The 27,348-nt window shown below is 40.3% G+C and overlaps 3 protein-coding genes across 8 annotated transcripts in view; 2 read left to right on the forward strand and 1 right to left on the reverse strand.

Moving 5' to 3' along the window:
* BIVM (basic, immunoglobulin-like variable motif containing) overlaps positions 1 to 470 on the reverse strand; it is a 36,164-nt gene extending 35,694 nt beyond the window's left edge. Inside the window, exon 1 of the mRNA XM_080661726.1 lies at positions 60 to 470. The gene's annotated coding sequence lies outside the window, so the exon portion shown is untranslated. The remainder of the gene's footprint in view (positions 1 to 59) is intronic.
* Positions 409 to 14,011, forward strand: POGLUT2 (protein O-glucosyltransferase 2; the record flags this gene model as incomplete). Of its 4 annotated transcripts, XM_080661723.1 has the most annotated exons (10): positions 409 to 1,098; positions 2,747 to 2,952; positions 4,634 to 4,839; positions 5,874 to 5,951; positions 6,450 to 6,622; positions 6,745 to 6,982; positions 8,694 to 8,903; positions 10,763 to 10,852; positions 12,141 to 12,248; positions 13,766 to 14,011. In XM_080661723.1, the coding sequence occupies exons 1-10, from the start codon at positions 917 to 919 to the stop codon at positions 13,781 to 13,783; spliced, it is 1,509 nt and encodes a 502-aa protein (XP_080517849.1). In that variant the 5' UTR covers positions 409 to 916. The 4 variants fall into 4 exon arrangements, with proteins under 4 accessions (XP_080517849.1, XP_080517848.1, XP_080517850.1 ...); XM_080661722.1 differs by lacking the exon at positions 13,766 to 14,011 and having other exon boundaries at positions 801 to 1,098; positions 12,141 to 12,284; XM_080661724.1 differs by lacking the exons at positions 10,763 to 10,852; positions 12,141 to 12,248 and having other exon boundaries at positions 801 to 1,098; positions 13,766 to 13,891.
* A 2,624-nt stretch (positions 14,012 to 16,635) lies between these two features.
* TEX30 (testis expressed 30) lies at positions 16,636 to 26,763 on the forward strand. 3 transcript variants are annotated; one of them, XM_080660696.1, is made up of 7 exons: positions 16,663 to 16,777; positions 17,754 to 17,879; positions 20,546 to 20,619; positions 21,095 to 21,325; positions 22,251 to 22,299; positions 24,645 to 24,850; positions 25,540 to 26,763. In XM_080660696.1, the coding sequence occupies exons 3-7, from the start codon at positions 20,605 to 20,607 to the stop codon at positions 25,711 to 25,713; spliced, it is 675 nt and encodes a 224-aa protein (XP_080516822.1). In that variant the 5' UTR covers positions 16,663 to 16,777; positions 17,754 to 17,879; positions 20,546 to 20,604; the 3' UTR covers positions 25,714 to 26,763. The 3 variants fall into 3 exon arrangements, with proteins under 3 accessions (XP_080516821.1, XP_080516822.1, XP_080516823.1); XM_080660695.1 differs by lacking the exon at positions 17,754 to 17,879 and having other exon boundaries at positions 16,636 to 16,777; XM_080660697.1 differs by lacking the exon at positions 17,754 to 17,879 and having other exon boundaries at positions 16,663 to 16,736.
* The last annotated feature ends 585 nt before the right edge of the window (positions 26,764 to 27,348 follow it).

The following is a 27,348-nucleotide window of genomic DNA, read 5'->3' on the forward strand; positions in this document are numbered from 1 at the left end:
GGCGCGCAGGGCGCACCGCCGCCGACAGCCACTTTGGTTCTGCCCATAGCCCCGGGTACCTTGAGCCTGTTCGGTGGGGTTGAGTCGCTGCGGCCGCGGCGAAACCCCCGCTACGGATGCCAATCACAGATTCCCGCGCGCAGCCTGCGACGTTCCTCGGGTTACCCTGGGGCTGGCGTCTCTCGTCCCATCGGACAGTTGGGGGACAGCGCCCTGGACGGCTGTGCCCGGAGACCAATCGTCAGATATCATTGACAAACCTTCCTTTCATCGTGTTTTACACCTGACCTCTGCAGGTGCGGAGGATACAGTGACAATTTAAAGAAAAAAAATCTTAGCTGTGCCTCCAGGCCCGCGTGCCCTTCTATTAGAGATGTAGTATTTATCTGTTCCCTGAAAGCCCTGACCGCAAAACAAATAAATGAGTGAGAGCTGGGAAAACCTGGCAGGATTTCCGCTGGTCCCGTCGCAAACTACACGTCCCAGGAAGCCACGGCGCCGGGACGCGTGTCCATCCACTATCCACTTAGAGAAAGCCTTACTCAGCCGGGTCCGACGCGCGGGGCCAATCCCCTCGCCGGGCACCTTGGACTGGAATCTGAGACGGATTCTCCCCCAATGATGCTCCAGTTGCAGGAGCAACGCAAGTTTATCATTGTCCCGAGAAAGAGGAGCAGTGTGGTTCTTGCCTGTTTCAGCAGAACGACTGTCCTTCAGCTGTACAAGCCTGCGCTCCGGTTGTGATTTTCCTGGGGAACGTGGAGACCCGCGCGCCTGCCCTGCACAGCAAGCGACACCTCTTGGAGCCGTTTTTGCTGCTGCGATTGGCCAACGTGCCCTTACCCAAGCTACAGCTCGTTCTGTCCACCTTTTATACTTCAATTATTCGTGGATTATTTGATAGTCCGTCTCGTAAATGTTTAGCATTTTGCTGCTTTACTACTTCTTTCTGGGGACAGTTCCAGCACTTGCTGAGACCGGCGGAGAGAGGCGACTGAGCCCAGAGAAGAGTGAAGTATGGGGACCAGGGCTAAAAGCAGCTGTTGTTCTTCCTGCGCGCTATTTCTATATTCAGGCGGTGGATACATCCGGAAATAAGTAAGTTGAGAAACAGCTGCCTAACTATTTTGGAATGCAGTTAAAGCTTACTGTTACTTCTTCCCAGTTTTATCCGCCCAAGAACTCCTTTCCCCACGGCAGTTTAAATTTCAGGATATTTGGGTGCTACCACATTTGGTTGTAACTGTCTTTCTCCGTTCCAACCAATCTTTCTCAGAGCTTTCGAATTAATTCCGAATTAGCTCTTCTTCTAGCTATTTTCATAGAGATTCCCACATAACTAGAGAGACAACTACTTTGGCATAACCTGTAATAAGGAATTTAGATCCAGCTGTTAGAAACTTGGTTTCATTTTTCCCTGGTGCTGCCCTCCGTTTCCAGGTGCACATCTGCAGGTAAACGTGCTTTGAAACTCAAAAAGAAAAATCAAGCACTATTTGAAACTTTATAGTTTAGAGGGAAAGTATATGTGTTTGCAACAAATCTTTATTTCACTCCATTGAACTCAACAACTGAAATTATACCCAAAACTTAACGTCTAGAATTTATATACTTTGAAATTATTGTCTTTTTTTAATCGCTCACCATGTATATTTTGTAGGAAAGAAAAAACCTTGGGAATACGTTTTCCAAAGCAAATAAAAGATATTAAATAGTATAATTGGAGAAACTAAATATAATCTTAATAGCAAGAGCACTCACTCAAAAAAAACCTTTCATACTGTATCACTTAGATGATACACTACCTGCTGGCTTTTGCCCATGCTGGGCATGATTTATAATTTTTGTTGTTGTTAATCCTCATTTAAGGATATTTTTTCCATTGATTTTTTTTTTTTTTTGAGAGAGAGAGAGAGAATAAAAGGGAGGGAGGGAGGAGGAGAGAGAGAAAAAAATATTGATGTAAGGGAGCCTCCTGAATGCTGGAATCTGCAACCCAGGTAAGTGCCCTTGACTGGGAATTGAACCCACAACCTTTTCATTCATGGGCTGACTAAACACTGACAAACCCTGACCTGGGCTATAATACTAATTTTTAAAAGAATCACTGAGATAGATTTTTTAAAATATTTTTAGAGGCACTATTTGATCACAAATTTCCATATGTAATGGACATAAAATAAATAGTAGGTTGATAAGAATATTTTTATATATGAAATGCATAAATACATTCTATGTTTACATAAATTAGTTTATTAACATATTCCCTTGCAATTTTCTAATGAAACTGTTTTATGTTATCTTGGCCATTGGCATCCTCTTTTTTTTTTTTTTTTTTTTTTTTAAATATATTTTATTGATTTTTTTACAGAGAGGAAGGAAGAGGGACAGAGAGCTAGAAACATCGATGAGAGAGACACATCGATCAGCTGCCTCTTGCACACCTCCTACTGGGGATGTGCCCGCAACCAAGTTACGTGCCCTTGACCGGAATCGAACCTGGGACCTTTCAGTCCGCAGGCCGACGCTCTATCCACTGAGCCAAACCGGTTTTGGCCATCCTCTTCTTTTTTAAATCTCTGATCCATCATTTTCATTCTGATACTCAAAGTATAACAGAGAAGACAAGTGTATGTTAGGGGGAGAACATGAAGGAGAAGAGTAAGGTTCACAGATTGGACAGCATAATCTTTGTGCATTTGTTCCTTGAAATAATCTTTCTGTATTATTCTTCTACCCCTCACAGGTTCACATCTTCTCCAGGTGAAAAGATATTCCAGATTAAAATCTCGGCACCAGATGAGCAATTCACTAGAGTTGGCGTCCAGGTTTTAGACCGCAAGGATGGGTCCTTCATAGTCAGATACAGAATGTATGCAAGCTACAAAAATCTGAAGGTTGAAGTTAAATTCCAAGGTCAACATGTGGCCAAATCCCCATATATTTTAAAAGGTAATTTGGAACATAATTTGAATACAGTGATGACTGTCATTTAATTTTTTTAAAAAAGTTAGCATGATATTTTTTCACTAAAAGAAAAAAATAGACATTTTCTCCTTGAAAACTAAATTGAGAGTCCTGAGGAAATGCAAGATTTGAATGGAAATTATAATTCACTAAAGAGGGAAGAACATCCTAATAGAGAATTTGTTCCCTGAAGACACAACATTAACAGGAATAATCAAGCTATTTACAATATGGTCATAGATTACACTTACTTAACTGGAGGTATGTGACAAGTAACTGATAAGTATTATTGAAATTTGATCACTTCAGGAAGAGAAAGGGCTTGAAGCAAAGGGGAGAAATTAAGTTATTTTTTGAGGTTTTTTTAAAATATATTTTTATTGATTTTAGAGAGGAAGAAAGAGGGATAGAGAGATAGAAACATCAATGATGAGAGAGAATCACTGATCAGCTACCTCTTGCACGGGATCGAGCCCGCAACCCAGGCATGTGCCCTTGGCCGGAATCGAACCTGGGACCCTTCAGTCCGCAGGCCGACACTCAATCCACTGAGCCAAAATGGCTAGGCAGGGCATCAGTTGTTTTTTTGTGTTGTTTTTTTTTGTTCCAATAGTATTTTTCTGGAGAAATTCTGATTATTATTTTTTGTATAGGATGAGACTGCAGCTGCATTACCTAGAGCCATATCCTTCCATATCAATGGAGATAGTACCCTAACACAGTGGAAAAGCAGTGTATATACAGAGACACAAATTTTTCTTGTCCCCCACCTCCAACAAAGGCAAATGTTTTAAAAGTATTTCCCACATTCCATCAGGACCACATGGTACAATATAAACCTTAAAAAAATATTCCATTGTCGACTACTGCCTGGGTCAGGTGGGAATCTGAAAATTATAGAAAGGAATGACAGTAAAATCTCAATTCAGATTCTGCTATATTTTGTTAATATTATTTCTAGAAACATATAATCAATTAATTACAATATGAATGAACTTTTTTTTTCCAGAAAGGAGAGAATCATTGATCTGCCTCCAGCACGCCCCCTACTGGGCACTGAGCCTGCAACCAGGGCAGGTGCCCTGAATGGGAATCAAACTATGACCTCCTGGTTCATAGATGCTCAACCACTTAACCACACCGGCTGGGCTGAATGAACTATTTTGAAGATTGCTCTTGTTTTTGTATAATTCTCAAAACAAACAAACATAATAGTGGTTCTTTGTTTACTTATATTGTTATTGATGATTGATGATGATTTACTCATTGAGGAAAATACCTTAGACACTTTAAGAAACTGTTTTTATAAAAGATCATTGAAGTATTAATTTTATATCACATTTGTCTTTCACTTAAAAAGATAAACTCCTTTGATATATTTTTACCAATGTTTGCTTATTTTTAAGTACACAAAACATAAAAAATAATGGATTACAATAGCCACTGTGAGCAAAAATTAGTTACTATTGGCTTTCCATTGAACTCATGCAAAGCAGGCCTCACTGTGAAAATATCACGACCTTACTGTGAAGAGCTGTCAGAACAGAAGACAAAATACCCTTCCTAATAACCTCGGCAACATTTGTGAAGTCATATAATGGATATTTGTTACGTGTTTCAAATGCTGAAATTATTACTGTATAATTTGTTGTTTGTGTGTAATTAGGGCCAGTTTACCACGAGAATTGTGACTGTCCTTTGGAAGATAGTGCAGCCTGGCTACAGGAGATGAACTGCCCAGAAACCATTGCTCAGATTCAGAGAGATCTGGTGCATTTCCCTACTGTTGATCCAGAAAAGATTGCAGAAGAAATCCCAAAGAGATTTGGACAAAGGCAGAGCTTGTGTCACTATACCGTGAAGGATAACAAGGTACAATTTTTTTTCTTTCTTTATTGATTAAGGTATTACATATGTGTCCTTATCCCCCATTGCCTCCCCCACACCACCACCACCCCCGCTCATGCCCTCACGCCCCTGGTGTCTGTGTCCATTGGTTAGGCTTATATGCATGCATACAAGTCCTTTGGTTGATTTCTCCCCCTTACCCGCACCCTCCCCTACCTTCCCTCTGAGGTTTGATGGCCTGATTGATGCGTCTCTGGATCTGTTTTTGTTCATCAGTTTCTGTTGTTCATTATATTTCACAAATGAGTGAGAGCATGTGATATTTATCTTTCTCTGACTGAATTATTTCTCTTAGCATAACGCTCTCCAGGGCCATCCATGATGTTGCAAATGGTAGGAGTTTCTTCCTTTTTAGAGCATCATAGTATTCCATTGTGTAGATGTACCACAGTTTTTCAATCCACTCATCTGCTGATGGGCACTTAGGCTGTTTCCAAATCTTAGCTATTGTAAATTGTGCTGCTATGAACATAAGGGCGCATATATCCTTTCTGATTATTGTTTCTAGTTTCTTGGGATATGTTTCTTAAAGTGGGATCACTGGGTCAAATGGCAGTTCCATATTTAGTTTTTTAAGGAAACTCTATACTGTTCTCCACAGTGGCTGCACCAGTCTGCATTCCCACCAGCAGTGCACGAGGATTCCTTTTTCTCCGCATCCTCGCCAGCACTTGTCATTTGTTGATTTGTTGGTGATAGCCATTCTGACAGGTGTGAGATGGTACCTCATTGTCGTTTTGATTTGCATCTCTAAGATGATTAGTGACTTTGAGCATGTTTTCATATGTCTCTTGGCCTTCCTTACATCCTCACAAGGTACAATTTGTGCTTGAGGTTTGCTTGTCTATCTTAGTGATTTTTTTATTTTGTCCATTTGGCTACAACTAGGTATGTAGTTTTACTAAAAATCATTCTGAGGATCATTCTGATAAGCTTTATCTCAGTGAAGCCTGCCAATACTTTTAGACTAACGTAACAAGCATTCAATTATCTTCCAGGTTTATATCAAGACTCATGGTGAACATGTAGGTTTTAGAATTTTCATGGATGCCATACTACTTTCTTTGACTAGAAAAGTAAGTATTTCTTTTATATAAAATAAACAATTTAAGCCCAGGTTTTAAAAGATAATTTTTCAAACTAAAAATAATAACCATATCTGGGGTGTCCTATTTGGGTCTTATTATAATGCTATTCTGAAGTTTTATGTCTTGTGGGGTACCTGTGTTAATGTCCTAGGGCTGCTGTAATAAAGTACCACAAACTGGGTGGCTTTAAACAACAGAAATTCATTCTTTCACAGTTCTGGAGACTAGACGTCCAAAATCAAGGTGCCAGCAGGGCTGTGCTTCCTCTGAAACCTATAGAGGAGAACCCTTCTTGGCTCTTCCTGACTTCTGGTGGTGCCCAGCAATACTTGGCCTTCCTTGGTTTGCAGCTGCATCGCTCTAGTCTCTGTCCTCACAAGGCATTATCCCTGTATGTCCTCACCTCTTTTTACAAGGACACACATTGATCAATAGAAGGCATTATACAATGCAAGACATGTTAGTAAGTTCTTTTCCTTTTCCTAGGTGAGGATGCCTGATATGGAGTTTTTTGTTAATTTGGGAGATTGGCCTTTGGAAAAAAAGAAATCCAGTCCACACATTCATCCGATCTTTTCCTGGTGTGGCTCCACAGATTCCAAGGATATCGTGATGCCCACCTACGACCTGACTGACTCTGTTCTGGAAACCATGGGCCGGTGAGAGACGGGTCACAGATGACCCAGAGCCTTGGTTTTTTTCCCCTTGGTGAGTTCTTTCCCAACAACCCTTGTGATGTGATGGTTTGGAGGGAAAATGTGTTGTACTTTCTGTCTTCCAGAGTAAGTCTGGATATGATGTCTGTGCAAGCTAACACGGGTCCTCCCTGGGAAAGCAAAAACTCCACAGCTGTCTGGAGAGGCCGAGACAGCCGAAAAGAGAGACTTGAGCTCGTTAAACTCAGCAGAAAACACCCAGAGCTCATAGATGCTGCCTTCACCAACTTTTTCTTCTTTAAACACGATGAAAGCCTCTATGGTCCCATTGTGAAACACATTTCATTTTTTGATTTCTTCAAGGTATGGCATCATCTGTGACCAGTCCTTTTTTGTTTTTCCAAATACAGTTGACCCTTGAACGACATGGGATTGAACTGCACAGACCCATTTACAGGCTGGTTTTTCTCAATATACAGTCAGCCCTCTATTTCCCCAGCTTTTGAATTCATGGATTCAGTCAAATGCAGATCAAAAACAGTATTTTTATGTGAGGCTGGGAATCCGCAGACGTGGATAGCCGGCTATGTGCATCTTTGCCATTTTATATAAGGAACTTGATCACCTGTGGATTTGCGTTACTGTGGGGGTCCTGGAACCAATCCTCCATGGATACTAAGGGACAACTGTTTGGAGGGAATCAAAAGTTAGAAAGAAAAGAAGAAAAAGAAGTTATATGTATGATTTTGACAGTGCTGGAGAGGGGGAGGAGTCCGTGTCCCTAAACCCCATGTTGTTCAAGGGAATACTGTATCTTCATTTCGGGGAGAGAAATTGAGGCCTATAACTCACGGGGATGGGAGAGATGAGCATAAATCTCAGTGACTTTCAGGGCATGGGGCCCCAGGGACTGGTTTGGCAACCTGGGTCTAGTCTCGGTACCCAGCCCTGACATTAAATGTGTATCAGGGAGCTTGGGGCCAGGGGAGAGCTATAATTTTTCCCCTCAGTTGACTCCCAAGGTAGTACATTTCAGCTGCAAAATCTTTTTTATTAATAGATACATATAAGTGGTTTTACAAATACTTCTTCCCAGAGCCACAGCTTGACAACAGACTAAAGAAGATGTAAACCAGGTGTCTCTTAATTGGGGAAATGACTTGAAATCCATCCAAATGGTCTGCGTGGGAATTCTTTCTGTAGCTAGAAGGTGTATTGCTCATGTTTCCCAGGGAGTGGTCCTTTTTCTAGCAACTCAACTTTTCACGCAGTAGGATACTGCCCTGTTCTCTAGACAAATGAGCAGTTTTTGAAGTCCCATGTGGTGGTGAGAAAGGTGGGTAAGGCAAGTGATTAGTGAGCTCTGTCTATGCTGTATTTGGCCAAGTTTGTTTTTTGTTGTTGATGGGTCACATGGCAGCAGGTAGACCTAAAGAATTCCATAAGTTGAGTTGTCAGTATTTCCATATGCATATCACAGAGATGTTTGAAACATGGTAAAACCAAAGAGAGTTAATACCAGCCATACATTCTCTAGGTATTCTGTCATGCCTTTGCTTTGTTCCTATCTATTGAATTTGCTACAACTAAAGACTATTGATTAACACAATGCTATGAATATTTTTATTCAGAGATGTACTTGCCTCAGAGCTTGTTCATTTCCTTAAGACTTGTGTGTGGCCACCTAATGTTTAAAAGGTATGGTTAACACGGTATAGAATGTGCCCTCAGCAGGTGCTCACATGTGGTTAATTAAGTAGTAGGGAAATTACAGTCACCATATATCGATCTTTCTTTAGGTTGTAGCCTGAGGACAACAGTTATTTATTATTTTATTGGCTGCTTCCACATTGGACTTGTGGTCTGTGAAATTTAAGAGAGCATCAAAATAAGCCTTCAACTCTAGGTCAGCACGTTATATAATAGCAGTTACTAAATGGTGAAAGCAGTGGGCAAAATCTGGCCAGTTTATATCTGAGGACAGTGGGACTCTTTGTGTGGAAAGGGGAGAATAATGAGAGTACACAAAAAGGAAATTTAATAGAGGTTCTTACATTTTACTGCTGTTTCACAGCACAAGTATCAAATAAACGTGGATGGCACTGTCGCAGCATATCGCCTGCCGTATCTTCTAGTCGGCGACAGTGTTGTGCTGAAGCAGGATTCCATCTACTATGAACACTTTTACAATGAGCTGCAGCCCTGGAAACATTACATTCCTGTTAAAAGCAACCTGAGCGATCTTTTAGAAAAACTTAACTGGGCAAAAGATCATGATGAAGAGGTAAGATCAGTCTCCTGTACCCCAATATCATAGCCTCATTTATTTATTTTTAAAATTAATTTTTATTGGTTTCAGAGATGGAGAGAGAGATAGAAACATCAATGATGAGAGAGAATCATTGATTGGCTGCCTCCTGCAAGCCACACAATGGGGATTGAGCCCGCAATCTGGGCATGTGCCCTGACTGGAAATCGAACCGTGACCTCCTGGTTCATAGGTCAATGCTCAACCACTGAGCCATGCTGGCCGGGCTCATGGCTTCATTTTAAATGTCTGCTCAGTAGGCTCAGAATAGACCTTTACCTATAAATAGGAAGCCCCCTGGGTAACCCAATTCCATTCAGGGTGAACACAGGTATTGTGGCTTGATTAACTGTCCAGTCTGCACATGAAACAAAAAGCTGAACCTTGGCTTTGACTTTGCTTTCTCTTTTAGTCAAGTTGATCTGAGCCTCCAACACTCCCTCACTTCTACTAGGAACATGAAAATTAAGAAAGCTGACCAGATAGAAGGGAAAACTGTGCTATGGATTAAAATGAGGGATTTGGAGGATGTGAAGAAAAAGGAACCCTAGTACACTGCTGGTGGGAATGCAGACTGGTGCAGCCATTATGGAAAACAGTATGGAGTTTCCTCAAAAAATTAAATATGGAACTGCCATTTGACCCAGTGATCCTACTTCTAGGAATATATCCTAAGAAACTCGAAACACCAATCATAAAGAATATATGCTCCCCTGTGTTCATAGCAGCACAATTTCCAATAGCTAAGACCTGGAAACAACCCAAGTGCCCATCAGTAGATGAGTGGATAAAAAAGCTGTGGTACTTTTACACCATGGAATACTATGCAGCAGTAAAAAAGAAGAATCTCTTACCCTTTGAGACAGCATGGAGGGACCTGGAGAGTATCATGCTAAGTGAAATAAGTTAGTCAGAGAAAGACAAGTATCACATGATTTCACTCATATATGGAATCTAATTAACAAAATAAACTGATGAATGGAGTGGATCCAGAGACATGGAAGCATAGAACAGAGTGTAGAATCTCAGAGGAAAGGAAGGGGAGTGTGGGTAGGTGGGAGGTAATCAACCAAAGACCTTGTATGCATGTATGCATAACCCATGGATGCAGTTAGTGGGGTGGGAAGGCCTGGGGCAGGAATGGGGGTTGGGGGTGGGCTGGAGGGGGTTGATGGGGAGGAAAAGAGGACATATGTAATACTTTCAACAATAAAGATTTTTTAAAAATAAAGTAAAGCTAAAAAATTAGAGATTGCATGAAATAAACTTGGAAGTAATTTCTGAAAAATTATGAGTGCATTAAGCTTAATCCTGCATTTACTTTACAAAGTCATTGTTACTTCATTTAATGTATACCCTTTCTCTCCAAGAGAAACTTAATTCTAGAAGGTTTAATGACTTATCAAACTCTCAAATCTTAAAAATGTCTTTTTAATTAAAACAAACATACTCTGTTAACTGTTTCTTGTACCAGGAAAGACTAACCCCAAAGATATTTTTCCCACTAAAATGTACTCTGAAGGCCCTGACCGGTTTGGCTCAGTGGACAGAGCGTCGGCTTGCGGACTGAAGGGTCCCAGGTCCCAGGTTCAATTCCGGTCAAGGGCATGTACCTTGGTTGCAGGCACATCCCCAATAGGGGATGTGCAGGAGGCAGCTGATTGATGTTTCTCTCTCATTGATGTTTCTAACTCTCTGTCCCTCTCCCTTCCTCTCTATAAAAAAATCAATAAAATATATATTTTTTAAAAATGTACTCTGAAGATCAGATTTCCTATGTCTGCATGGGAAAAAATGTTTCACGAAAGGATTTTTTGTTGTTGTTGGTTCCATAGGCAAAGAAGATAGCAAAAACAGGACAAGAATTTGCAAGAAATAATCTCATGGGTGATGACATATTCTGTTATTACTTTAAACTTTTCCAGGTCAGTATTTTCTAAGAAAATGACATCTAACTTGTAATTGATCATATTAGTAGTTAAGTGAAATGATATTATGTATATTATTTATATCATATATTTATTTATATATTAATACTTACATAAATAATATTTATAATATAATTTCACTTAACAATGTCTGAAAGTATATTATATAAGGAGATAAATGTACCTCCTTATAAATGGGTGAAAATCAAGGACAAACATTAAGTAATATTGAAAAAAGAAGAAAACCAAAGATTATCTATTGGATAATGCTACAACATTAAAGGAAAGGCATTAATGTTAGAACTATGTGGTATTTGGTTAGGAAATTAGCATCTGATTCTGCAAAATTACTATGCATGGATTCATATTTTCTCTTTGTATAATATTACTGCTTACTGCCTTACCATTTCTTTGTCTACATAGTGCAAGGTATGTTTAGAACAGTTGTGCTGACTCCATATGAGCCATGATTTCTCTTAGAAATCATTTCATGGACCTTAGCATTTAGGGATCATAATTAAAGCATATCTGACAATTTGAAAGGTTCTTAAAAAAAAAAAAGCAGTAGTAAGCAAGTAATTTGCTAATAATTATACTAGATATAAATTAAGCTTTTTTAAAAAAAAATCACAGAATTGCAGATATTGAGCCCCATATCTTAGGCTCTGCTACAAGACAAAGTCAGACTTTTTTTCTGGTCTGCACTGGCTTCTTTCCCTTTATAACTTCTAGAGGGTGGTGAAGGGATGGAGAGGGAAAGGTGTAAACTGAAGGAGCGGGGGATTTACTATCTAAATTCCTAAAGATCTACAGGGCAGTAGTGTTCATTCACTCAACTCACGTATACTAGTGTATAAGCACCTAGTCCAGAGCCTGTCACAGAAGGAGCACATAATGAATGAAGATGGTAACTGATTCTCTATAAGCCATGGTAGGCAAGACAAAAATAGTCTCTGTCCTCAAATTTTCAGTCTAGGGAAGATTATGTGCGCAGTTTTTTTCACTGCAAGGCAAAGGCAGTACAAAGTAAGTTAAAAATCCAGTCATATAAATAAAAGATGAATAAGGAGAGATCCCCTAGAAATAGGCAGCCAGTGTCCAAAGGGCAGCTGCCTCAAAAACTCCGTTGTGGAATGTTTAAGGGGAGTATGATGGACCTTGCATATTGTCACTTGACACGTGTGAGTTAAATGGAACCATATTCTAGCAAATTTTAGCATATCTAATTGGGTAAATATACTTTAAGCATCATGTAAGGAATGCTTCTGTATTGTTGCTTATACAGGAATATGCCAATTTACAAGTGAGTGAGCCCCAAATCCGAGAGGGCATGAAGAGGGTAGAACCACAGACCGAGGATGACCTCTTTCCTTGCACATGCCATAGGATAAAGGTAACCAGAACTAGCCAATGTCAGAGTAACAACTAACGTTGATCCAAGTCCTTATTCAGTCAGGCAATGATAATTTGAGTTTCTCCTGGAGCCTCCAAAGCAAAAGAAAGGGTGCTGAGATACAGTTGAGTGAGAAGATGTAGGAGCTCCCAGCAAAGTGGGCAGAGGTCTTTTTTTAATGTGAGAATTCACATTGTATGGCATTTGAATTTAGAGATGAAAAAATATATAACCGTGATTATTCATGTTAGCAAATTATTCATGAAAAGCAATAACTGTTGGTACCACCACATACTGATTTTGTTTATAAAAGGCAGGTTCAGCCCTAGCTGGTTTGGCTCAGTGGATAGAGCGTCAGCCTGAGGACTGAAAGGTCCCAGGTTCAATTCCAGTCAAAGGCAGATGGCTGGGTTGCGGGCTCGATCCCCAGTGGGGGGCAGCGTGCAGGAGGCAGCCAATCAATGATTCTCATCATTGATGTTTCTCTCTCTCTCTCTCTCTCTTTTTCTCTGAAATCAATAAAAAAATATTTTTTAAAAAAAGGCAGATTCACATAGGGACTTACCAGGCTAAAAAGGACCTCAGAGGTCATCCAATAAATGCTTTCATTTAGTGATTAACCAAACTGATCCCAAAGAAGAAGTTAATTCAGAATCAGCTAGCTGCATTACAGGAAAGCAAGGACCAAAAAACTAGTCTCTCATCTTCAAATTGTGTGCATGGTTGTGTATAAAGACAGTGCGGTAGGGGAGGGTTGTTTTGATTATAGTTTTTTGTTTGTTTGAAGGAATGTATATTGTATAAAATTCTGATTTATATCTGTAATATATATTGACATTTTTAAGCAACATCATTATAATAGAGTTTTTATTGTATTGGTTTTGTTTTGAGAACTTATTTTCTACCAAATAGCCCTTCCAAGTGGTACATTATCAACCAATGTTAACTCTTATTAATGCTGCAAAACCATAAAATTAAAGCCAGAGCAGAGACAAAACCAATTATTAAAAAATATTTTTTTAAAAAGGGGGATCTCTCCTTTCAATTCTGACAGTGCCAGAATTGAAAGGTACCCTCTCACAAAGTTAGTGATTTGGTGTCAGAACACTTCTGTGGACTCCAAATGAAACTGGGCAGCTTCATCTCTCCGCTCCCTTTTTTAATTTTTTTTTATATTTGTCTAAGTGTTTTAAGGGCTGTCAAATGATTATACTTACTTGTAGAAGTTAGGGGGCCTGTAATGACAGCTTTGTTTCTTCATTGTGTACCCTACCCCGTCACTGACCATTCAAAACACAAGGCCCTTTACAGTTTGGGTTCTGCATCAGTAGTCCTATGAAACTCTACCCATGGGTGATTCCAAAAACAGTTCTGGACCCTATAAGTCTATAGCAGTAACTTGACTTTTTTTTCCCTTCTTTCATCTTTAAGGGAAAACAATTAATAGACTAATATAAGTCTTCCTAACTCATGTGTGACTTCTTGATGGCTCTAAATATTTTGCTTCTTCATTTCAGACCAAAGATGAACTCTGATATACAGAATACCTTCCCTTCAAATAATGGTGCTCTGAAGACTCTTCTTAACTGAAAAGAAGAATGTTTTTTTAAAATATTAATGCTATGGACAATATAAAATCTGCTATGTGATTGTCTGGGTCATGAAGATATATTTCTTCTTATTATGCAGTATTCCCTTGACTGTCTTTTAAAGCACATGTTTAGAATTTTATAATAAAACCACTTTTATTTTAAAGGCCTGTGATATGCTAGTTATTAATTGTGTTTGGGTCAGTAAAAAGAGGGGGAGTCTGGGTCCTGGACTCAGTGTGGAACATCACAGCAGCCACCAGCAACCCAGAAATGTGGTTTGCATGACAAAGCAATAAACCTCTGTCTTGTTTACACTATTATTCTGGATTTAAGTCACTCACAGCCAAATCTAACAAATGCATCTTACAAGGCCTTTCATAATCTGGTCTCTGCCTGCATCTTTAACCAAATCTCCCATACTTCCTAATTGTGTACTCTGTACCCCAGCAAAATAAATCCCTTACCCTCTTTCAATGGCTTCTTACCTTGCTTGTGTATGCTTTCCCCTTGGTCTGCAATGCCATGACCCTCTCTTCTTCCTCTGGCTTAGATAGCCTTCAATGCTCATTTCAGAAATCACCCCTCTGAATCTTTCATCTGCATTTACCATCCTATGTGGTAGTGATCTAGTTGGTTGTCTCTTTCCCTTACCAGATTTTAAGCAGCTTGACCACAGGGACCATGCTCTTCTTCTATTTAATAAAGTACCTCCAACTAGAAAGGCTCAATAAATGTTAAATAAATGATGACTGGATGAAGTAAAATCTCTTTGAAATGAGATTAAGAAAATTAAAAAGGAACTTGAAATCTAACACTGAACCATAATATAATATTTTACATTTATCTAATAGTTTCACTTCCATCCACCTTACAGTTAAATAGTCTGTGAGAAATTGTGTGGTATCTTATGTACATAAACATAACATGTGTCTGCAGCTTAAAAATAATTATAAGAAGCCCGGCTGGTGTGGCTCAGTGGTTGAGAGTCAACTTATAAACCAGAAGGTAATGGTCAGGGCACATGCCTGGGTTGCAGGCTTGATTCCCAGTGTGGGGCTTGCAAGAGTCAGCTAATCAATGATTCTCTCTCATCATAGATGTTTTTATCTCTCCTTCTCCCCTCCTCTCTGAAATAAAAAATATATTTTTAAAAATAATAATTATAAGAAAACACCCATGTAATTACTAAAAAGATTCTTTTCTTGACAAACTAGTCAAACTCCTGAACCTTCTAGGTGCATAAGTGCACTTCCTTATAAAATCCACTTTCAGCAAGAACCTGCTTAGTCCTCCAGTGCATTTGGTCTTAAATTTACTGAAAAGCATTGAATTGAACTCTTAGAGTGGATTTTATGCCATGTAAATAAAGTTGTTTTTAAAAGCGTAGCTAGAAAATTAGGAATCAAGAAATGTTAAAGATTTGTAATTCAGATCCTTTTTTAGAGCTGCATAGTACCACAGTTGTTTAATCCACTTGTCTACTGATGAGCACTTGGGATATTTCCAGAACTTAACTATTGTAAATAACGCAGGATCTCTTACCCTTTAAGACAGCTTGGAGGGACCTGGAGAGTATTATGCTAAGCCAAATAAGCCAGTCAGAGAAAGACAAGTATCACATGATCTCACTTATATGTGCAATCCAATGAACAAAATAAAGAGATGAACAGAAAAGCTCCAGAAACATTGAAGCATGCAATAGACTATTTCAGAGGCGGGGGGGATGGTGAGTGTGGACAGGAAGAGATTAACCAATGAACTTATATGCATATATGCACAGTCCATGGACACAACAGTGCAGGGAAGGCCTGGGGAGTGGAAGAGACTGGGGTAGAGGGGTTTAATGGGAGGGGGAAAGGGGGGTCCGCGGGGGACATCTGTAATACTTTCAACAATAAAGATACCTTAAAAAAAAGATTTGTAATTGCGGGAAATGCTTGAGATAAGTGACAAGTGGTTTTCTGGATTTTCTTTCCTTACATGTTCTGTGGCAGAAAAGAGGACAGTTACCAACCACACTGGGCTTTGGGAAGATTCATTCATCCAAGAAGTACTGATTTGCCGGGCATTAGTCTATATACAGGAGGTTCAAGATAAAACAAGAACAAAACTCCCTGCCTTTATGGAGAGTTTTCAGCCCAGTAAGGAGACAGATACTTAGTATGTTAGGTGACCAGGGTGAAAGGATAGAAACTGGGGCGATTAGGGAAGGCTCGAGGGGAAAATGATAGCGAGGACACGCGGCGCTGGCCTGTGGGAATACTCTGAGAGGAGGAAGCAGCCATTGAAAAGCCCGGTAGGGGGGCACATCTTTTCGATGATGGGCCAGGTGAGGACCCTGTGGAAGGTTTTCAGCCAAGGCGCTTACATTTCTAGTGGGTCTAGTTGGCCTCTGTGCTGATAACCTAGTGACGAGGTGAGGGAAGCGTGGGAACAAGAGACCATCTGGCTATTTCAATGATCCAGGCTAAAATGATGGTTGGAGCTCGGACCGGTCTGGTATGAAGTATGAGAAGTGGTTGGATTCTGTATATATTTGCAAACAGAGCCAACTGGGTCCACTAATTGCGGGGTGTGAGAAACTCAGAGGTGACACCGCGTTTTTCTGACCTGCGTAACTTCTAATGGGGTAGCTGGGCTGGGGAAGGGTCCAGAGTGGAACCAGGTGGTGGTGGGCAGTGGCAGGAGGTTGCGCGTCAGCCACCCACGTGTTCGCGTGCACACGTGGCTCGGTCCCAGCGGGCGGCGGCGGGAAAAACTCCCGCTCCCAGCGTGCCCCGCGCGCCCTCCCGCGCGCCCGGAGGCGGGGACTGCGCACGCATGCGCCGCAACGGAACGCTCTGGCGGTTGCAGCCAGCCGGTCCCTGGGAGCGTGAGAGTTTGCTCTCTGAGGCGGGTAAGGGCGGTTAGGTGCTCCCGGCCACTTTCCCGGCCCCGGTAAGTGCGGCGGCGGCGGCGGCGGGCGCTCCTAGGCGGGGGACGGCCTCTCCAGGGAGAGCTAGAGTGCCTGGCGCCTCGCCTGAAGCGCTTCGGACTCGCGGCTGTCGCCTTTCGGGGGCTGTCGGCTCCGTGAGGCGGTCGGTTTAAGTTCGGTGCCCGCGGGCAACGGCCGCCCGGGCTTCATCCGCCTGGCCGGTTAGGGGGCCGGAGTGTGGGGACGGTGCGGGCGGGCAAAGCCAGGCGGAGCCAGCGCGGTCACCGGCGAAGAACTTGACGCTGCCTCCGGGCTTTGAGGGGTCGCCCGGGTCCTGGTAGCGGCCGCCGCACAGCCCGGCGCACGCGCGGCAGTTGAGAGAATAAGCCGTTTCTCAGGCACCTTTGAATCCTAAACTCCTGAGACCCCGCTCGAGTGCCGCCCTTCTACGTCTGGGGGTTCGTTGCAGACCCGGCCCCGCCCCGCCCCCCCACTCCGCCCCGAAGACGAACTCCTGACGTTGTCGTTATTCCATGACTTCCAATGCACTGCTGTCGACTTAATAATACACATTTTTTTTCTTTTCCTGTTTTATTGATTTTAGAGAGGAAGGGAGAGGGAGAGAGAAATACAAACATCGATGAGAGAAACGTCACCTATGGGCTGCCTCCTGCACGTCCCCCACAGGGAATGGCCTGCAACCCTGGCGTGTGCCCCACCCGGGAATCGAAAAGATGGCTCTTAGTTCCTGGCTCCGCACAAACCACTGAGAACACCTGCCGGCCGATTGTGCACAGTGTTCCAATTGGAAGTTACAGTGGTTGTGGCAGTTTTGACCCTTTAGCACAAGATGTGATCACTGTTTGCGTTCTGCATATTAGTAGTAATACAAATCACTCTTGAATGCTGACGATGTGGGGACACTAAATACAGTGCAGAGATTATCAACTCACCATCGCAGCATCTCTGTGAGGTTGGTGGTGTTTTCTCCGTTTGCAGCTGAAGATACTGAAACAGCGAGTTTTTCAACCCTGCCCTGTGGGAACCCAAAGCCAGAGGTCACCACGGAGCCTGTCTAGACCAGGTTGTGGGGAGACTGTCCTGGGACAATGCAGTGTTTCCCAGGTACTCCGGAACGTGTACACCAGTTCTGAACAACAGTCTGTCTGTCCATCTACGGGAAGGGAGTAGAGTTTTCTTGAAAAGAAGCAAAAGCCCAAGTTGTTGAGGAATGGTAGATCATTCTGGGTTAACATAGTGGATTGAATACACATACCTGATTTACTCCCTCCTGAAATCTCGGTAGAGTTACAGTAAAGGGATTTTTAAAAAAAGACAAATCCACAAGGGTGATGAGAATGGGAAAGGAAACAAAGCAATAAAATATTGGGCACTAGAAAGTAAATGTCTTAGTACATCTTAGCTTAGTTGTAAACCAGCAGCAGGGAATACTGTGGGACAATCTTCTGTAATAAAGCGTAACATGCTGATTGGGCCGGACAGTCGGATGACCTTCCAGACGAAGCCTGGGCTGCGAGGGCTGAGCCCCTTGCACGAATTTTGTGCATTGGCCTCTAGTTCTATATAAACCACAAACATCTTAAAAATGCACAGAAAGCCCTGACCAGTTTGGCTCAGTGGATAGTGTTGGCTTGTGGACTGAAGGGTCCCGGGTTCGATTCTGGTCAAGGGCATGTACCTTGGTTGCGGGCACATCCCCGGTGCGGGGTGTGCAGGAGGCAGCTGATCGATGTTTCTAACTATCCCTCTCCCTTCCTCTCTGTAAAAAATCAATAAAATACTATGTTTTTAAAAAAAATGCACAGAAACTGGCTGCACTGGCAATGAAAGTAATTGTGCTGAGGATGGATGTAGCGGGCTTAGGTAAAGATGACTTGGGTAATACCTATTTGAAAACAAATTAGATCTAGATTTCCTTTCCCATTCACACCTTTCTCCCATTATCTTGAGAATAAAACAGGACTTCGGCACAGTTAATTATGGGGTTACATTTATGAAAACGGATACTGCTTCACCCTTCTCCCACTCAAATCCCAGAACTTTTGCAGTCAGACTAATACCCTTCAGGCTCAAATAAGAAAAGTTTTCTACACACACCTACACATTTAAGGGAAAATAATAAATTGAACACAATGGTTGCTTATGGGAAGAGAAAAGAACGTGGTGGCTGGCGGGAAAGAATGTGAGGAGACAACTATATACATAATTGTTCTTTTAAAATTTTGTACATGTGCATATATTACCCATTCAAAAATGAAATGCATTCTGTACAAAATTAGTCACAAATGAATATACCCTGTGACACAGCAGTTCCTCAATTTATATTATAGATATATTTACACACATGTGAAAATAAAAGTACAGTGCTACTCATTGCAATACTATTTTAGCAAAAGATTAGAAACAGTCTCAAACTTCACTAATAGATGGTGAAATAAATTGTTGGAATATTCTTGGAATATTCTGCAGCCATAACATAAAACGAAAGATGCTTATAAAGAAAAAAATAATCACCAAGTTATAAAGTGTGTGTGGTGGTGGTCAAAGGAAGATATCACCAGTTTATAAAAAGAAAAAGGAATATGTGTACATATAAAGTATCTAGAAAGATATGTAAGAAATGGATAATATTGGTGCCTTTGGAGAGGAGATCTTGTCAAGACAACAGTAGAATGAGGGAAATTTTTCACTGTATATTTTTGGTATCTTTTGAACATATCCAGTGAATTAAAAAATGTTAATGGGAAAAATAGATGAATAATGGAGTTCCTGATGTTGATAATATCCTGAACAATAAAAGATTTTTTACAGTAGTAAGGAATCTGAGTAACATTCCTAAAATCTCAGCGACTTCCAACATTTCATGGTTTTGGTTCTTAAAGTCAACATTTCATGGTTATTCAGTGGTTTAGATCTGGATTAGGCTGCACTCCAGGCTTTAGTTTTGGGTTCAGATGTGCTCCATGTGTCTTCATTCTGGGGCTTAAAAAACAAATACCTGGAGCATGCTTTTCTTATGGCTGAGGCTGAGAATTAAGAGTTTGTGGAAATTTGCCCTTCTGCTCATAAATGGCACATTGAAACCTTTACATATATTCTGTTAAAGCAAGTTCCATAGCCAAACGCAACGTCAGTAGGATTGATAAACGCTCTTCCTATTGGGAAGTTCTGCAAAGTCACATAACAGATGGTGTGGGTATATACGTTTGCATGGTGAGAGGGAGAGTTGAGAACAACAATGGTGAAGGAAATGGGTTAATAGAAATATGCTGTGAGATTAAGTTAAAGATAGTTGAGAATAAATATGCTTAGAATATATATGTATATAATAAAAGCGTAATATGCTAATTAGACCAGACAGCCGAATGACCTTTTGGACAAAGCCGTGGCTGCGAGGGCTGAGGCAAGCCACCGAGGCTGTGAGGACCGAGCTCCTTGCACGAATTTCGTGCACTGGGCCTCTAAAATATATAAATGCCAACATACAGCATCCTATTTTGATAAGAATTTTCTTAGGGCTTCCATGTTAAGGTAACACATTGGCTTTATATTATATGACATCTATCAGCCCCACACCTGGCCCTATAACCTATTCTGAGTGCCTATAGGAACTTAATTATTGAAAATAATTAATGCATATGTAAAGATACCAGTTCTTAGAGAAGTAGTTATAAATGTGTTTATTTCAGCTATTGAGTGTGTTCATTCATAGTTCTTGTATCATTTCCATGTTTGCCAACCCACCTTTCACAATAGAATCTTCTTTTCAGGGAGATGTCCTTTGCTCCTCAGATGTAATGCACTTTAAATTTGTTATTCAACAGTGAAAATGAGTCATACAGAGGTAATACATATTTTCTTATGTTCTACATCTTCAGGATTCTTTGTTGTTGTTTGGTAGTCATATGGTTCCAGAGTAATTTTCTTATTTTCAGCTTGTATTGTGAGAAACAGTATAGCATTAGTGGTTAAGAGTAAGGACTTTAGAGCAGACTGCCTAAGTTTGAATCCAGCTAGTGTCTATATAATCTTGGGCATGTTACTTAACCTACTGTGCCTCAGTTTCCTCATCTGTAAAATTGAGATAATAAAAGTATTTGCCTCATAGTATTATTAGGAAGGTTAAATGTGTTAACTATAAAAAATTAGAATAGTACCTGACACACAATAAGTATTTAACTATTAGCTATTATTAATACCATTGCTTCTAAACCAGAGACTGTTACTTGAATCATGGATCTTGAAGAACATTTAGTTATTCAGTTGTCTGAATTGGCAAGGAAATAATTTCTTATCCCTTTTATTCTTTTGAATTCTAGGTTAAATTAAAAATACCTTTTGGGAATAAATTACTAGATGCTGTTTGTTTGGTACCTAACAAGAGCTTAACATATGGAATAATTCTTACACACGGAGCTTCAGGAGATATGAATCTTCCTCATTTGATGTCACTGGCATCCCATCTTGCATCTCATGGTTTTTTTTGCCTGAGGTTTACCTGTAAAGGCCTTAATATTGTACATAGAATTAAGGCATATAAATCAGTTTTGGTAAGAAATTTTCTTTATATTTACTTATAACAAAATTCTGTTTTAAAATTCTTAGTAAATTTAAGACAAATTTTGTTAGCAGTCATTTGATTTCATTTATCTTTAAATGAGTTTTCTTAGAAACTCAGCAGTGTCTGAAGTTTCCATGGAGATGTGTGCTCACACCACTCCATGATACTGCCAATGAAGCTACTTATGATGTAATTTTCTTACTGGAATTATATAACTTTAGAATACAGTTCTGGATATTTTGCCTACTATAATATGAATGTACAAATTTAGCATGGTTTTCTGTATATGTTATTTGGAAACAATAAAAGCGCTGTATAAAGAAAATCTGAAATTTATTTTATTGATTTTGACAGACATGGATTTATTGTTCCACTTATGTATTCATTGGTTGATTCTCATATGTGTCCTACCAGGGATCTAACCCACAGTCTTGGTGTATGGGGACGACGCTCTAACCAACTATGCTACTTGGCCAGGGCTGAAATTTATTTTAATCCAGATTACTCTAAACTTTCTACGTTTTTCAGAGCTTTAAATTAGATCTTAGTATTATTATCAAATTTTGTATTAGTTGGAAGCTTTTACTGGCATATCTGTCTATATCTATATATATCTTGTTCTGAAAAGGTATTTTAATGTTTGACTTCTTTAGACTGGTGAATTGGGTTGTTGTTTTTTGCTTTACATATTTGCCTATATTACCCAACATGATTTTACAGTGAAGGCCTCACCAGAATAGCAAAGAACTAGTTACCTCTTTCAAGAAGAATCTCTTAAGAATGTGTGGTTATCTTTGCAAAGATTTTCATACATTTCAGTATTGATGAGAAATATATGTTGATTTTTCCAATGGAATGATTTATAGAAGAATTTATAATTTTTTGTTGATTTTTTTTATTTATTTTTTTTTTAGAGTTACCTCAAGACCTCAGAATACAAACTTGCAGGTGTTTTCCTTGGAGGTGAGTTACACTACTTGTTCTTAAATATAGGACTATGTCATTGAGAATTAAAATAGATTACAGGAAGCTAATTTAAGGATATTTTTGTTTTGTTTTGGAAAGTCACTCCTTATATGACATCAAAGTACTTTATATATTTATTTGAGAGGCCTGGTGCACGAAATTCCTGCAACAGCGGGGATGGGGGAGGTCCCCTCAGCCTGACCTGCACCCTCTCCAATCTGGGAGCCCTCGGGGGATGTCCAACTGCCAGTTTAGGCCCTATCCCACAGTTGGACATCCCTCTCGCAATCTGGGACCTCTGGCTCCTAACCGATCACCTGCCTGCCTGCCCTCACCTTTCTGCCTGCCTGCCTGCCTGATCCCCCTAACTTCCCTCCCCTGTTGGCCTGATCCCCCTAACTTCCCTCCCCTGTTGGCCTGATCCTCCTAACTGCCCTGTCCTGCCCTGCCGACCTGATCCCCCTAATTGCCCTCCCCTGCCGGCCTGGTCACCCCTAACTGCCCTCCCTTGCCGGCCTGGTTGCCCCTATTAACTTTTTTTTTAATCTTATCCCCTTCACACACAATTGTATTTGACTTCCTTATTGGCTTCTCTCTCTCACACAATTTTTCTCTCTCCTTTATGTAACACTTTTTCCTACTGACTCATCATTTATAAACTTTTCTTTCCTCCTTATTTCCTACTTCTGTTTCATCATCCTTCTTCCCATCTTTCTCCTACCCTCCCTCCCTCCCCACATTCTTTCTTTGCTTATCTTTACCCCTGCTCTCCCTCCCCTTTTCCTTCCCACCTTAAATTTTTTCTTTACTTCCTCCCTCGGACCTGCTTTGCTCCCTCCCCCATTTCTTCCTTCTTCCCATTCTCCTTTTAAACTCTACCAGCTCCCCTTTAAAACTTTCTTCCCTCCCTCTTTCTCTCTCATCCACATTCTTCTCTACTTACTTCCACTGTTTTAATATCTATCTACCTGCCTAAGTATTCACTATCATTTATCTTTTTTCTTTTCTGACTCCTACTTTTAAAATCTGTCCCCAGTACACAACTATACTTAATTTTCATTATAGCTCCTACAGTTCACTCACACATCCTCTTTCCTTCTTTAACTCCGCTCTCTACTGACTCCTTTATAAAGTTCTGCCCTCCCTCCTTCCCTTCTTAAAGCTTCCGTTGGGGGCGCTCGTTAACCCCCAGCCCAGGGCTCAGCCCTGGCCAGGTGTTCGCCACCCCCCCTTCCTTGGCCTCCCCGCCACTGTCCTGCTTCCATTCCCTGCCCGGGGTGCCCGGCCCAGTGAGGATGGCTGAGGCTCGAACAGCCCGGGCACTGCTGCCACAAAGCAGGAACACCTCTGCCCAGAAGGCCTCGGACCGTCCTCCACCGTCCCAGACCCCTGGGCGCCTCCCTGCCAACGGCCGCCATTGCCCTCCCATGTCTGGGTGGGCGGCCCGCTCTGCGCCGCCTGCACCCCGCCCCTCACTGGGCGCACCTGCTCCGCCCCACTGCGGTCGCCACCCCCTTCTGTGTGCAGTTTCCTTCCCTTTTCCATTCCTGTGTCTTTTTCTTTTTCTTTTTTTTTGTTTGTTTTTTTTAAATATATTTTATTGATATTTTACAGAGAGGAAGGGAGAGGGATAGAGAGCTAGAAACATCGATGAGAGAGAGACATCGATCAGCTGCCTCCTGCACACCTCCCACTGGGGATGTGCCCGCAACCAAGGTACATGCCCTTGACCGGAATCGAACCCAGGACCCTTCAGTCCGCAGGCCGACGCTCTATCCACTGAGCCAAACCGGTTTCAGCCCTGTGTCTTTTTCTTGTTCCCTTTCTGTATTTCTGTTTCTCCTCTTGGCCTGTCTGCATGTAGGCCTGCCTTCCTCTCCCTCTCCTTGCTTATCCCCTCCTATTGTATCCTATCCTACTTCGGGCCTTGCAGCTGCCTGAGCAGAAGGTGGGGACGCAGCCTCCTGATCCAGTCGTGACGTGACGCTGTAACAGACAAATTTGCATATTCCTCTATTATTAGATTGTATGTATTATAGCCCAAAGATTTCTCCTTTTATTTATACATTTGGTTCACCTTCTCTCATATGATTCCTTCATGAGGATTTTCACAATCCTTCAGAAAAATAATTCCTTTTTTTTTAATTGACTTAGGATTAGTTTTTACCTCTTCACAGCTTATAGGTTTCCATTATGACTTGCTAATTGCCATCTTTTAGAGTTAATTTGTTGATATAAAAATATGATGGATAAACTAAATAAAATCTAATTTGCCACATTATCCTCACTACTTTATGTGAATGTTTATACTTCAAACTGAACTTAATTTTAATTGCTTTTAGGTCGTTCAATGGGCTCAAGAGCAGCTGCTTCTGTAATGTGTCATATTGAGCCAGCTGATGCTAATGATTTTGTTCGAGGTCTCGTTTGTATTTCTTACCCATTGCACCATCCGAAACAACAGCATAAACTTAGAGATGAAGATCTCTTTCGTATAAAAGATCCTGTACTATTTGTGTCAGGCTCAGCAGATGAAATGTGTGAAAAGGTGAATTACAACTTGATTTTTGTGTGCATGAGAGAAAGAAAGACATATTTTGGGAACAATATATTACCTGCAGCAGTCAGTCTTTTTACTAGTAAAGAGATGCTGATTTGACTAATGCGAGTTCTGTGCCTTAGTTGCCCTGTTGCTTTGGAGAACCTAAAATAAGTATAATGACAAAATTAATCTCCCTATAAGGAGAATTGATAAATGGATTAACTCTTACTTGGGAAATGATTAATCTGAATCTTAAGAGTTGGGGATTACTAGACTACATTTGGTTTATCATTTCAACTTTCAAGCAGATTCTCCAATTTTTTATAAAATTGACTCTTGAAAAAAAATAGTAACTTGTACATATTAGTAAATATTAGTGTATTTCCTAGAGCATATAATTTCTTTGGGGAAAATATTTTTAGAATATTTTTTTTGCTCTATAATTTGTTTAATTTTTATCATCAATATTAAATGCTTGATCTGTTCTGTAGTATTGCTGTTTCTGAGAGATGGGGGACTGCTGGCCACCTCAGTAGAGATTTTCTTGCACATTCCATTGCCTTAAAAGTTGTTTGTAGAGTAGATATTTAATGAATATTTAGTGAATGGATGCTAGCATAGGTGGGGCAGGAGAGAGAATTTTTATTAGACACAAATAGATCATTAGTCTAGTATCCTCTTCTTTTTTCCTTTAGAACTTGTTGGAGAAAGTCGCACAGAAAATGCAAGCTCCTAATAAAATCCACTGGATTGAGAAGGCAAATCATTCCATGGCAGTGAAAGGACGGTCAACAAATGATGTTTTCAAAGAAATAAATACACAAATTTTGTTTTGGATTCAGGAAATCACTGAAAGGGACAAGAAATAATTGTCTTTAGTTAAAAGCCATGTTATTTTGAATACAAATACATTTAATTTGATAAAGAACAGCATAACTCTCAGCGTTATGAGGTATATTTTCAACTAACTTAATGTTCTTTAATGTTCCCCCATTTATAAAACATGTTTTAATTGTGAAATTGATGTATTTTACAAAATGTGTTTTGAAAGCATAGTTCTATAAAGATGATGCACAAATGTTGAAGACGGTCTAAATATAATTTATTTTTATTAATATAGTTAAGTTTGAAAAAATTAAACACTTGAATTTTGTTACAGTGCAACTTTTGTCTTATTTCTGTGCAATTGAGAAAGTAATTTTGCAGAGGAGTGTCATCTTTAAAAAAGGAAAGCAATACTCATTTTACTGTAGTAAATTGAGTCACTAATTCAGGCCCTCAACAATCTCATCTGTATAATTGCAGGATCCTAATTGATTTTCCTATGTCATTGTCTCCTTGCTTTAGTAAACTACTTGATACCTCCAACTCAAAAACTTGGGAGATATTCAAAGATGATTATTAAGGTTAAAGTCCTTAATTTAAGGCTCTGCCAAATAGGCCCTATCAACATTTTAGCCTTATTTTCCCCATTCTCTAAACCTGTACACCTCTTTTATAAATAAATGAGACATGTGGCCTGTTGGCCACGAGTTTGACATGCTTGCTGTACACAGTACTCCAGGTAACATGGACTACACAAATATCTCTCCTTGGAACCCACATAATATCTTGTCTTTGATGTTAATCACACTTTGTCTTCTCAGTAGGTTATTAACATATCTAATCCATACCATTTAAATTACTCCTTCAAGTCAGGGAATAGTTTTTACTCATCTTTGTATCTATAAAGCACTTTTTAGTTACTTATTGAATGACTAATACTTTCACTATTCAATAAAGATTTGTTGTAGTGAACTATGTATGATATTCACAGGATTTCTAACCATTATGAGCAATCCTGATTTTATATTGCTATTTACACACTGTAATTGGGACTTTTTTCCTGGTACATAAAGAATAAAAACCGCCGAAACCGGTTTGGCTCAGTGCATAGAGCGTCAGCCTGCGGACTGAAGGGTCCCGGGTTCGATTCTGGTCAAGGGCATGTACCTTGGTTGCGGGCACATCCCCAGTAGGAGGTGTGCAGGGGGCAGCTGATCGACGTTTCTCTCTCATCGATGTTTCTAGCTCTCTATCCCTCTCCCTTCCTCTCTGTAAAATATCAATAAAATATATTAAAAAAAAAGAATAAAAACCTAGTTCACAATGTCTAAATAGCTCAAAGAATGCAACATTACTCAATATAGATATTTTAAAACTTCAATTTTTTTTTCTGAGTGTTTTCCTGTAGTGTCATAATTACTCTTAGTAATGTGATTTCTCTGGTGTTCCTTATTTTTTATTGCCTATGATTTTTTAAAATAAATTAGCTTAACATTTACTTCTTATTTTTTAATAACCTAAATTTTTTATTATTGATTTGAGAGAGAAAGAAACATCGATCAGTTGCCTCCTGCTTGTGCTCCAACCAGGGATCAAACCCACAACCTGGGTATGTGTCCTGACTTGGAATTGAATTCACCATCTTTTGGTATACAGGACAATACTCCAACTGAACCACA

Source organism: Plecotus auritus (assembly GCF_963455305.1).
Source record: "Plecotus auritus genome assembly, chromosome: 3".
Taxonomy (NCBI): Eukaryota; Metazoa; Chordata; class Mammalia; order Chiroptera; family Vespertilionidae; genus Plecotus; species Plecotus auritus.

What these genes read in the sequence shown, in the direction of transcription:
- TEX30 (XM_080660695.1), top strand. An exon ending in TGCAGGTGTTTTCCTTGGAG is followed by an intron (nt 22,300 to 24,644) that starts GTGAGTTACACT and finishes AATTGCTTTTAG; the next exon opens with GTCGTTCAATGGGCTCAAGA. An exon ending in CAGATGAAATGTGTGAAAAG is followed by an intron (nt 24,851 to 25,539) that starts GTGAATTACAAC and finishes TTTTTCCTTTAG; the next exon opens with AACTTGTTGGAGAAAGTCGC.